The sequence below is a fragment of the Chenopodium album genome, chromosome 17 (genome assembly GCF_948465745.1).
Source record: "Chenopodium album chromosome 17, dcCheAlbu1.1, whole genome shotgun sequence".
In the NCBI taxonomy this organism is placed as follows: domain Eukaryota; kingdom Viridiplantae; phylum Streptophyta; class Magnoliopsida; order Caryophyllales; family Amaranthaceae; genus Chenopodium; species Chenopodium album.
Genome location: NC_137850.1, coordinates 46,346,453 through 46,359,525, shown reverse-complemented (window position 1 = coordinate 46,359,525; position 13,073 = coordinate 46,346,453). Strand labels below are relative to the sequence as shown.

Below are 13,073 nucleotides of genomic sequence, written 5' to 3'. Positions count from 1 at the left end.
TGGTTGGTCTCATATTAAATGGGAAGGGAACTGGATAGCGCACCATTTAGCTAAATTGGTGCCTTTTGGTGTTGAGCAAATATAGATTAATCATTGTCCTAGCGATGTAACACCGTATGTTCTTATGGACACTGATTAATGAAAGGTTCCGTTGCCTTTACCTCAAAAAAAAAAAAAAAAAAAAAAAAAAAAAACACTAGTAATATACTAATATCTATAGTTTCCTAACCAACTCCCAAGTCCCAACTTATTTTAGAGGTTTCTCTTTAGATAGTCGTGGACTACCATTTGGCACAATTAGCTGATCAGTCAAGTAGCATTTCATAAGAAATGAAATGAATTGAAACTAAAAAAAGAGACAATTTTTTCCCAATAACAATTCATAAATTCATACCCTTTTTTCAAAAAACACAAAACGAAGGAAATATATTACTGCCACTTAAGGCCTAAAAGCATTAAGTACAACAAAAGCATTTCTCTTAACATCATAATCAAGACAAACCCAAAACATGATGATGATGTAAGAGTAATGAGAAGGAGGCTTATTAGAAAATAGCCGAGATAAGAAAGCAACACTGGAAGGGAAACTATAATACAAACTAGTACTATGAAAGCTAATAAAGGGAACTAGGACATAACATAAGTAGACATCCAAAGCAGCGAAAAGAAAACCAAAGAGATCAGCCAGAGGAAGTGGAAGCACCCAGATCAGCATCATATATATGCTTGGCAAAAGGGGACCAAAAAATGGTCTTTATGCGCAATATTCATCTCTAACCCATAGGCAGCAAGGCTATGAGCAAGCAGATTTCTTTCACGAGGGATATGCCTGATTAGGATGTTTCCATTTGTCCTGAGAATTTCTGCAACGTCATTAATCACAGCATAGAGTTCGTGATGTGGGGCATGATCAACAGAGTTGAATTTCTGCAAATTCATACCCTTTTTTCGATTGCAAAGAACTTGAGCTTACACTCCTTACAGGTTACAGCTTACTCCGTGCTTCACAAGAAAATTTTGAAAAAATTGCAAATTATCACAGGCTTAATAGTAATGACTACCTTAATTGGCTTAATATATCCTGGATGATATAGCTTCAACTGTTCCCTCCAAAAAAAAAAAAATAGCTTCAACTGTTCAACATACCACCACGGGCACCCCACTGGTAAGGATATCAGAATCAACATTCACCTTTTTCAAAGTTCAGGGCACAAATTGAAAATTCAGCAAAAGAATAGAACAATTTTCCCCTATTACAAAGTTACCAACAGAAGCACAACCTTCCTCTTGTTCAGACTTGGAGTAAAGATATAATGGTTTTTAAATTAAAATATATCTAGTTTAAACTCAAAACCAAGGATGAGGCTAAAATTAAGATAATTGGTCCATCCAACGTGACAAAGATACAGTCTTAAAGTTTTACAGAATCGACCACTATATTCATTCAACTCAAAGAAAACTTCAAGAAAGGATGCAACAAAAAAAATAACAAAAGCAAGAGTCGAAGCAACTATTCATTCGAAAAATCCAGTAATAATCAGGTGCAATCATTGATGTAAGATGTAATCTCAACTGCTATTATTCGTTGTTATCAATAATTCATTACAAAAAGAGCATACCATTGATTATTTATACAAGGCAATCAAATAATGCTGAAGGTATCACTAACCAACATACGACTTAACCCAACATTTCACATTCAGGGTACTCCATGTTTTCCACAAACCACCTCGAAGGCGGCCAGAAAATCCCGGTCCAACGATCCACCGATGAATCAAAGGCCAAAATAGCTCCATCCTCCAATGTATAAACACCAGCATTCAACCCAAAACTCATATCAGCTTCATCATCATAACCTGTCACACCTTCAAAATAAACACAATTCCCCTTACTCCATCCCAAATCCTTAGCACAAACCGAAAACTTCGCGTCACGACTAACAAAGAACACATTATTCCCTATGCTACTCACTCTTTCCCAATACTTTTCCTTCTCATTCAACACAAAAACATTAAAGCCAAGAGGCTTTCCTACACTACTTTTATCCACAACCCACTCTTCTTCTTCATCATCATAATAATTAGTAGGCATTGGATTAACAATCTTATTAACCAAATATAAGCGAAAATTAGATTCTACTAAATAAGTATACTGACCATTGCATTCTGCAGTTGAAGTTCCAACCACCTCAACGAGCTCCCGAGCTGCCGGATTAATCATCACCAACCTCCCGGTTCGATCAACGGCATAGAATTTCTCATCAAAGCATATAACATCATCAAATTCATTCTTCTTCTCCTTCTTCCCAGTTTCAATAATCTTCCAATTTTCATCCCCAGAATTCCAAACCGCAATTTGACCATACCCATATAAACCCAATACAGATATTACCTCCCCAATTCGAACAACAACCTTCCTCAAAGAAATCGAAGAGCTAAATTCCTCAAAATCGAAGGTATCTTCATCTCCATGATCGTTGATCAATTGAAGCCGATACGACCGACCCACCTCAAGATTCCGAAAACCCAGTAAATCAATCCTCTCTCTAAAAACCCCAGATGAAGAAAAATACATTTTATGCTTCGTCAAAGGATTAAGAAGGCCCCACTTGTTTTCCCCTGTTTCTGAAACTTTGGTAAGCCAGACATTGTTGCTGAGATTATGGTGGGTAAATTGGGGAGAGATAATGTAAAAGAGAGTAGGAGAGAGAGAGAAAGGGCGAGAATTAGGGTTAAGAGGAGGAAGAGTGAGAGGGAAAATGAGGTGGGGTTGAATTGGAGTAGCGAAAAATCGCCATGATTTGCAGATTGAGCGGAATCGGCAGAGATCTGCTTTGGTATTGAGGCGTTTCAAAATCAAGGCTAATATATCGTTGGTCAGATTCTTCCATTGCCCTTCTTCTTCATCGTGTTTCTCAGTTTCGTGGGAGATCGTCATCTCTGTAAATTTCAGGATTTTGAGAAATGGTTTTGAAGGAGAAAGGGAAGCATTTGGGTCAAATATAATAAAATTACCAAAGTAAGTGCGTTCTTTGTAAGCAATCACGGTAAGTGCGTTCTTTGTAAGCAATCACCGGTTATATATAGAATTGCTACTATAACATCTTAATTAGTTTTCATCCGCAAGGTTTAAGTGTGATCAATATGCTGATCTGCTATTCATATGCTGAATTTTCTGTGATTTGGCTACTAGTTTTTCAGATATTAAATGCTACTATCGAATTTTCATGTTGTTTATGCAATTAGCCATATTTTCGAAGTAATTAATACTACTTAGACACTTAGTTATAGAAGAATTTTAGGTTTGATGGTTCATTTGTTTATTGATTTGATCTTACTGAATTATAGGAGAATTAGGAATTTTTGGTCATTTTGTCTATTATTTTGATCTTACTGAACTAGAAGTGTAAGGTCAACTTGTTTATTGATTTTGAATTGTAGAAGAATTAGGTCTATTGGTCAATTTGTTTTTTGATTGGAAAAATGAAAACTAATAATCCTAATTTTGGATTTTTTTTTATTTTATTTTTTTTCTCAAAGCAATCCCACTGATTTGCGCGTGATTTTCTCATGAATTCCCAATTTAATTCCATTTTGAGAAGTATTTTTAATGCTTATACATAGCCTTTAGGCTACATAGTCCACAATGGAGCTCCACGTCATCTGTATGTAATGCTGCTAATAAAGGTGTGGTGGTAAAATGTGAGCCGAATTACCCTTTTTGAAGGTTAGGGAAAAAATTATAGGAGTATGTTATACACTTGAAAAATTATTAAATTTAGTTGCAATGAAGCCGATTACTCGGCATTTGTGTTCTCTATTATATTACGTTGTACATATGAAGTTTTTTAATAAGCCCCATACGAATCTCCCCTATTATTAGTTTTATTACGAGTACCATTCACAACATATAGCACAATGAGTATTTGATGATTGGCTTCAGCAACAACATTTCTAATACAGCCAATCAATTTAAGTATACGAGTAATACGCAGGCCCGTCCCTAAGGCAGGGCAACAGGTGCCATCGCCCCGGGCCTAAGGGAAGAAGGCCCAAATTATTTAATAATTCAGATTTTTCACACACACACACAAAAAAAAAAAAAAAAAAAAAAAAAAAAAAGAAAAATATTCCAATTATACTATACGTAACTTTCAATATCACATATTCTTTTCCCCAAATTTCAACTTCCAAGCATAATCAATGCTTAAATTCTTTCCTAATTAATTCCCTATAGATTATTAATTACCATAGTCATCAGTGGCGGATCCAGGAATTAGGTAATGGGGGTACGGAAATTACCTAATTCAAGTAAAGTACCTATTAAAATATACTTTAATTTATGAATGAAGTATTATATATCTGCCATATAAACTTTGAGTTTTTATTTCCAATATTAACAACGTATATTGAGGCAAATAAAATAAAAACTAATAATATAACAATTTAATATACAGTTCCATATGATTAATCACACAATTTTTTTAACATAGTACACTGTAGTTAGTACTATATGTGAAGTATAGTGTAAATAAAATTATTTACAATCAATAGTATTGGATCTTGATTTATTTTAAGGAAAAAAATTAAATTATATTGATGACCATTGTAATATACTGTATATAATTTGTTTATCAAAGTTAAAATTTTAATTAAGAACCATTTTCTTACAATACAAATTCAAGTATATAAATAATACAAAGGTAAATAAAAGAGATGAAAATTGGGTTTACTTAAATTATAATTAAAAAAAAAAATTTTAAATTGGGTATTTTAAAAAGGCAAAAAACTGGTACATTAAAGAGACCTGTTTTTACACAAAACTGGTCTCTTTGATTATTTGTTTACCGCTCCCTTCCAGGCCTAGCATATGTCAGCGGTCAGCCTGTCACTTTCACACCAAATTTCAGTTCATATGTTAGAGACCGCCTATTTCAGAAATCGGGTCTCTTTTCTAAACGGTGTATGTTTTTTTTTTTTTTTTTTTTGAGAATGGGGGTACAGTTGTAACTCTATGTACCCCTGGATCCGCCAGTGATAGTCATTCAATTTCCCTTCCAAAATAATTCTTGTCATGGTCTTAATGTCTTCTCAATTCCATTTTACTGGTTATCTCCTTTAATTTATTTTTACAATTTTCCATCCTCAGTAAATTTTTTTTTTTTGAATAGCTTCCATCCTCAGTAAATTAGTACTGTATTATTTTGATTTTATATGTTCTTTTGTGTGAATTCATATTTTATAGTTCATTGTTTGCGGAATTGGAGTTGAAATATTGGAGTTTATTGTAGATGCTTTTATTGGTGAATATGCATCTAAAAATACTCGTAGACTATGTTTTGTATGATATGATTATTTTGTTTTTGTTTTTTTTTTTTTAAAAAAAAAAATTAGACAGGATCTTACTTAATTTTAAGGCCTCATTTGGTTAACATGGGAAATAAATTCCCATAGAAAGTGGTATTTCATGGAAAGTTAGAATTCCCGTGAATTTTGAATGACCAAGGGGGTCTAAGTAATTTAGTTTCTTCATTTCGTTTATTGTAAGTTGAACGAGATTGTTTATTGTAAGTTGGTATTTTATAATTGGATCATTTCATAGCAAAGCAAAAAAATCAAATTTTATTTTACATTTTTTACTCTACTTGATAATCAGGACCCCAATTTATCATTCCGCCCATAGGCCACTAAAAAGCTAGGAACGGGCCTGGTAATACGGAGTAGCTACTTAGCAAGGCTCGAGTCTTGTATAAGTTTGATCTTAGGGTGGTGCCCAACTTTACAAATACCCTTAAATCAAATCCAAATTTTTTTTTTTACATGTGTTTCAACTCCTGAAGTTTTTACAAGCCTGAAGTATTGTAGCAAAATAACAGATTCTGTGGACTCTATGCTTTGGAAGATGGTAAAATTATCACTGCTGATTGTTCGCCTCCTGAGTACACCAACATTTTCTGGCCTGTTCCAGGTTGATTGAACTCCATTTCAACTAGCTAGGCAATGTTAGATAAGAATCATAAGATCTAATAGGACTTGTTTTATTTTGGCGCCTTTCTGTTATTAAGAGTAAATTTTTGCTTTGAAATTTCATCATTTTGTTATGAATTCCAGTCAGATGAATTTATTATGTCAATTCAAAATTAAATTAAAGTCGATCATGGTGAATTATGTTTTAAATTGGATAAACTCATATGCATTATACAGTTTTGAATCCTTGAGCAATTTTAAGCTCTGTTTCTGTTAACTAGCGTTACCTATGGTTGTAATTGAAACTTTCAACAGACATTGTTGGTTCGTATTATAAAGGCTTCCACAACAACACTGTAATTCACCAGATACAAATGCCTTTTGATACAATTGCCGATCCAAAATATAAGACTTTTCAAGGATCCTTATTTCAGTAATGTTGATAACTGCTAATAATATTCCCTATTACAAATGGAAGTTGTAAAAAACTAATTTCATTATTGTTAATGTTGTGATCAAGCAAAAAGTCTTGAGATCGTGTGAGTTTAAAGAGTGTTCAAGTCTATCATAATAGAGCAGGGCAGCTTCCCTCACAATATAGCATACATGAACTTATTATCAAAAGATTTATAGAGCAGGGCAGCTTGGCTCACAATATAACATACATGATTTTTTTTTTTAATCAAAAGAAAGAACGGAGTAAATTAATTCAAAACACTTAATTTGCAAAGGGGAGATCATAAACATAAAAACAGAAATATAAGGAAAGAGGTAGACCTAGAGTCTCCTTAATGAGATCATGCATAAACAAAGCCAGAAGAATTAGATAATACAGTAGGAACTCAGAAGCAATCGAAGCATCACTTAGACTACAGTATTGTGCAGATTAGCCGATTCACCAATACTTCAACGTTTCAACCTAAAGCTTGTTGAACCAATTTGGTGGAGGCCAAAACGGTGCACGATTTGTCCACCAATTGTAGACAGTGTTTTTACCAGACTGTAAATTGTACAAAATCGAACAACCACACCTATTAATTTTATAACGAAACCTGGGCCTATACTTAATCCTGACTAGAGCATCAAAAAAGATAACATTGCTTCGACCAAAATCCTTGGCTAAAACAGAGAACATAGAATCCTTACCAACAATGAAAACCCCTCCATCCAAATCGTACTTACGGTCCCAACACGCATTCTCTTCATTCAACACATAAGCACACAGATTCTTAATTACCTGCTTGCCGCCTTCGACAACAAGAATGTAATTAACCATGTCACGAACACTGAAGTCAACCACACGTCTGTGAATCCACTCATTGGATTCAGATTTCCTAACCATTACTTCACCACCCCTTAGTAAAGCAAACATTAGAAAACTATCATCGTCTGCCTTAGTAATGCCATCTTTTACCAAAATGACTTTCCCAATATTTGAATACTGAAATGCATAAGAATCCACAAAACCAGGAATTCTCAGGTTGTAAGATCGATGAACTTCAGTAACCTTGTAATCCAGCAAATTAATATGGCGAGGATGTTCGTTCTTGGGGAAGAATCTGGATGAAAAGGGATCATATACTAACAACTTCTTAGGACCAGTTTCTACAACTTGGATGATCCAAGGAGTAGCAGAATCTGAATTGGAATCATTGTCCAACGGGGAGATAAGCAGAAGAGATTTTTGTGTTATAGATTGAGGGAATTTTGCATCCCAAAAAGTATTGTCGATTGGTTTTGTGAAGGAAACTTGAAAGGGGGAATTTCCGGTGGGGGGAACCGAAATACGCCATGAAGAACAGACAGCTCTAAGACGAAGTATCTCTATCTCATGGCTACCAATCAAGCGTTGAGCAATCATGCTTAAAATATCACTAGGCAAACTACTCCATTGTCCCTCCATTTTTATTTTTTAGTTTCTGATAATAATTTGTTCTTGTTTAGTTGTTGTTTGTGGACTTGTGGTATTTATAGAGTAAGTAGATGCTCTGCAGTCTGCACCATACTATATGCTTGATTAATCTAGAATTGGTAGTACATATTTCCAATAAAAATTGAAGCAACCTAAAGAATTTGAAGAGTTAATGGAAAATGTCAAAGTGCACAACTTCCAATTGATATATACCCATCTTGGTAAATTGTTGTATTGCACGTCTCCTCATGCATATACCCACACAACTCTCAAAACTAATCAGTTCGTTCCCTATATAACAATAACATGAACCAAAATCTTTCAAATTAATTCATGTCCTGTTAGTGGACCATCTCAACCAAAAGCTTAAACTGATGGTTGAGGCCCAAGAATATGTTTTATACTCTATCATGTCCAATATCAAGTGCATTGCATTTTACCAAATGCAAAACACTAATGCTAAGTCATTTTTTTTGAAAATTTAACAGTAGTCATTTGAAATATGACTACCATAATATTTTACTAAAGAAGACTAGAAGTATTAATATGAGGTGATGCACTCATGGTTCATCATTCATTAATGTAGAAATTAGAATTAAGAAAAGTTAAACTATGTTTAATTTTTTTGTTTCCAATAAAAGCGGACATTGCCCATTGGGTTCCCCAATATAGCATGATTTATGCTCTCTCCTCTCTCGTATTCCCGAAGTCTAGTTTACTTGTCTGTTGATGTTCTCAGAACATTGCATTAAAACCAATATAACTAAGAACAACTCGTATATATTGTTAAGATAATTATGTAAATAATTAGCTTAGTCAAAGTGTATATATTGTTACCTAGTTTATAGGATAAGTTTAATATTGTTTCCTAGTTATTTGCCTAGAATTATGCCTAGATTATTCCTTTTTTATTGATGAGCAATGGAGGAAACGATTCACGGAAAACATTCTTTTATATATACTAGGGGAGCTCACGCGCGCGATGCGCGCGGCATGGCTAGCCATCACGGGGGATGTTATGTATTAGAATCTCAGAGTTTACAGACTTTTTTTTGTTACCTTTGAATTACAGTTATTTAGTAAGATTTTTCTTTATATAATTATGTTGATCCATAGACATTATATTATAAAAACATATTTTATGTTTCAATGATTTTTTAAAATGAAATATTTTTAAAGAGAACCCTGAGCTATTGTTTCATAAGTTTGGAACTTTATACATCATTCCATGACTGGGGAGGTGTTGTCTCACACAAATCAATGGAAATTTGGATAGTGTTAATGAGGTAATTATCAAAAGCACCCCTTTCTAGATATTCTTCTAGTTTAACAAGTGCAGAAATACAACACTCAAGGATTAATGGCAAAGCCTAATCCTTGTACGATATATAATCCCTGAAATTCGATTTCGAGTAATACAGTGAGTTGTTCAGTAAAAGTTGACTAAATTAAATCACTTATTTTCAGAGGGGAAACCACAGGGCTATGTATATTGAAACTTTTGAAAGCTAAATAAAATTCGAAGATACAAATTCCTCAATAAACACAAGGTGATGTAAAGAAATATATTTACTTGCAATTAGATAGTCTTTGGATCATATGATGGAGGAGATAGTAGATATATAAATAGTGCCTTTCATGGGATTAATTTAGGACAACAACACAAAAAGTAAAGCAAAATATATCTTCAAACCTCTTTATTTAAATACATTAGACTATAAGACATCTGTGAGACATAATAACCGTGAGTCAAAGAACACTCATCTACAAAGTTGCTTCGTTTGACTCCCCTATAAACTCGACTAAAAGAAACTATATTAAAATTACTACAATAACACCAACATAAGACCCCTTTAACGACTTATTATCCTTGATCATTTTAATGGTCTGCAAGCAATTACTCCGACCTTTACATTCCACCACCACGGAAGTAGCATTGTAATTGTATCTCATTGACATTTATAACCTAAAAGACAATTAATTTCACCTTCGCTATGCTAGAGTCTTGCATTTCTTACCTGACAACTGGTAGCCCACAACTCTTACAACGTAATCACACTTCGGCCAACACCATTATTACCCTAAATTGCAGCATTAACATACTGGTTCCCTGTGTAATCATGTGGAACACCCTGGTTTCTAGCAAGTTTTTCCAAAATTTTGACACATATAGGAATACAACTCTAGTATGCATCATATTTATTCGACACTAAAGCAACAATTAGGCTCATAGTAGCTGTTAGAACACTTAAATTGAGTTTCCAAAATTTTATCATTACTATTACAACTACAACTACATATAATACGAAAAGAGTCAAAAGACCAAAAACGAAATATACACGAGAAAAAAAAAAAAAAAAAAGGATGCACTGCATTAATACTACAACAACAACTATTTTCTCTATCTCTTATACTGCAGAAGGAACTAAACTATTTATCAGAAGGAACTTTAGTTCTGATCAGGTCAGTTGAATTTTTCTGGCAAATATATTCACTTGAACTATCAACCTATAAGAAACTTTAGGAGCAAATGAACTCTAGGCATAGATAATATAACTTCCCACTTGTTACCCAGAGCCAACAAATATTGATTTTTATTCTTCCTCATACTATGACTCTTATACTCCTTCAGCCCATATTTGGTCTCAAAGGTGAGAATAAAGACTCATTACCAGCAAGGGCAGCCCACAAAAAGATGTCAGCAATCGACACATCATGGCCAACCAATAAGGTATTAGTAGATAAGTAGGCATCCAGATAGCTGCAACCTGCTTCAAACTAAGATCCATCCTAGAATAAGTAGATACTTCAACAATAGATCAATCTGTACAGATTAGCATACAGCATCAGAACCACAATTTAGGTTAAAGCATCTGAGCTATTTAGACCAAATTGTATAGAGAATATAGGGGAAAAAAAACTTTCCAGTTTAATATAAATCTTTTGCATATAGAGTCAGTTTATCAGCAACTCTGCCAATATATCGCAGAAGGACCAAGGTTCCACGGAGGTTTGACCTATGAGACCAAAAGGCAGATATGAACAAGGCTTTAGTAGTCTGATATATAAAGTTTTCATCAATGATAAATTTCCAACATGGCTGTGAGGCATGTCTTGGAAGAAGAACCCATGTTTGATATTAACTCCCAATACCCCAGAGAAAAAGTCACATACCAAATTCAAGTATAAGCAATGGGCATGTATAGGGTAAGCTAAAAGATAGATGCCACGACTCCCTCCCCCCAATGGCTTTTAGTTTGGTTGGATACATACAGAAAAACATGCATGAAACTATACTAATACTTCCAAACAAAAATAAGTTCAATTAAACCCGGCATACATTCTGTTTTAGCAAAATCACATAAATAAACATGAAATTCTAAGGCCTAATTAGTTTTAATATATATGTAGATCAAGTTACTCTGCCGCACCTCAAAATGGTTAAGGGAAACATCTTAAAACAATAGATCAAATTCAACACCAAACTCACATTCACCAAATTTTCTTATGAAGAGCACGAGAATATATTTCTTCAGCAAAAGAATCTATGATGATAGCCCAAATTCCATTTGCTTACCCACAACACCATCGGGGGAGAAGCCTGCTTAGCTGAAAACTGGAAAAAAAAAAAAAAAAAAAAGATAAAATATATATTATAATCAATTCGTCCCAATTCAATTGATAGACTGAATAAGGGTTGTGAAATTCAATCAATCGATTATTCAATCTAACCAAAGGAGAGAAATGGTGAAGAATGAAAGCAGAAAATATGAAATTTAAAGTGCGATTATCAGCATAATTAAACGCCAATTTAGAGATACATGCATTGATTCAGCATAATCTATCAATTGATTCAGATGCATGCATTTCAATTTTTTTCGCTATTCAAATTGCTGAAACAAAAACATAAACAGAAAGCTTACTAATAAATCCAGATTGTGAAAGTGATACTCAATAATTTTTTTTTTTTTACAAAAATTACCTCACGTTATAAACTGATTAAATGGAAGAGAGAAAGTTCAGTACGCACTTCCATGGAGAACTCATAGGTCGCTTCAATAGAGCACAGACATTGAGGAGGAAGGAGAAAGAAAAAGAAAGGGGCGTTTAAAGAGGAAGGAGATCAAAATGACTTTGGTATATTAATGGAGGATAAAAATGTAAATAAACTTTTTGAAGGGTAAAATTGGGATCACACTATTCATAAGAACAACTTTATACTTTTTATAAGGTAGGGATATAAGCACATTATATAAATGTAACCCTTAGCTTCAAGATTACCAACCAAAAAATGGATGATGAAAACACCCTTAGCTTCAAAATAACCAAGCAATCAAAAAAAAAAAAAAAAAAAAGGAAGTTCTGCCCCAAAATCTTAGAGATTGGAGCAATCTTCTTAATAATATAATTTCCCTATTCCTTAACTGCCTCAATGACATCGTCACTGATCATCATAGGCTCTGTGGTGTCTGCACCTCATGGCGTTTATCTCTTTCTCCTCTGATACCCTCTTTGCGGTGCCCTCTTCCGCTCATATCCATTTCCCCTGTAATACTCAGGGTTCACCTTTTTGGTGCATTCGTCGACTATGGATCTGTAACAGGTTTTACATAAGACTCATACATAAGAGTGCAAACTTTTTGGCCTTTTGGCAACATTAAAAACATGCTCAGTAACTGAGTATGTATACAGAAGTATAGAACACCATGTCACCATCCAAGTATTTTCATTGACCAAACCATCTAAACTGCCATTGCATACTTAAGTCCTTGGACTGATTTCGCAAAATTAACTTGGCGTGACAATGTGATCAAAGTGCAGTATTAAATACTCCCTAACACATTCGAAAATATCAAAGTGACAATGTGATTATCATTAAGCCTATCTAGGCATGATTTTTTTTAATATAAAAATAAATATATGAATTATATATTGTATAGTAGCATTATTCTAAACCATGTTTAGAAAAAAAAAAAACAAAAAGGAAAATTTAGTTTCTATAATCCCAACTTTGATAGACACGTGTCATCATATAATTGTTTAAAAAATCTAAAAAATTGCCAAAAAAAAAAAACAGCCCACCCACGCCACCCTCCACCTAACTCCTCCGGCAGCCCCACCTCCCCACTCCTCCACCTTCTGGTAGCTCCCTCCACATACTGGACCCACCGGTATCCCCCCCCCCCCCTCCCCCC

General features: G+C 34.0%; 2 protein-coding genes across 2 annotated transcripts; both read right to left on the bottom strand.

Annotated features, from left to right (window-relative positions):
• Positions 1-1,550: 1,550 nt before the first annotated feature.
• On the bottom strand, positions 1,551-3,092 carry LOC145588235 (F-box protein SKIP23-like). Its single transcript, XM_081644883.1, has one exon. The coding sequence runs from the start codon at positions 2,935-2,937 to the stop codon at positions 1,681-1,683; it is 1,257 nt and encodes a 418-aa protein (XP_081501009.1). The 5' UTR covers positions 2,938-3,092; the 3' UTR covers positions 1,551-1,680.
• Positions 3,093-6,885: 3,793 nt separating this feature from the next.
• Positions 6,886-7,869, bottom strand: LOC145589149 (F-box protein At2g17036-like). The gene has a single exon (XM_081645703.1). The coding sequence runs from the start codon at positions 7,867-7,869 to the stop codon at positions 6,886-6,888; it is 984 nt and encodes a 327-aa protein (XP_081501829.1).
• Positions 7,870-13,073: the final 5,204 nt, after the last annotated feature.

Excerpts from the sequence above, each read along its gene's own strand:
- LOC145588235 (XM_081644883.1), bottom strand. The coding sequence starts at position 2,937 with ATGACGATCTCCCACGAAACTGAGAAACACGATGAAGAAGAAGGGCAA.
- LOC145589149 (XM_081645703.1), bottom strand. The coding sequence starts at position 7,869 with ATGGAGGGACAATGGAGTAGTTTGCCTAGTGATATTTTAAGCATGATT.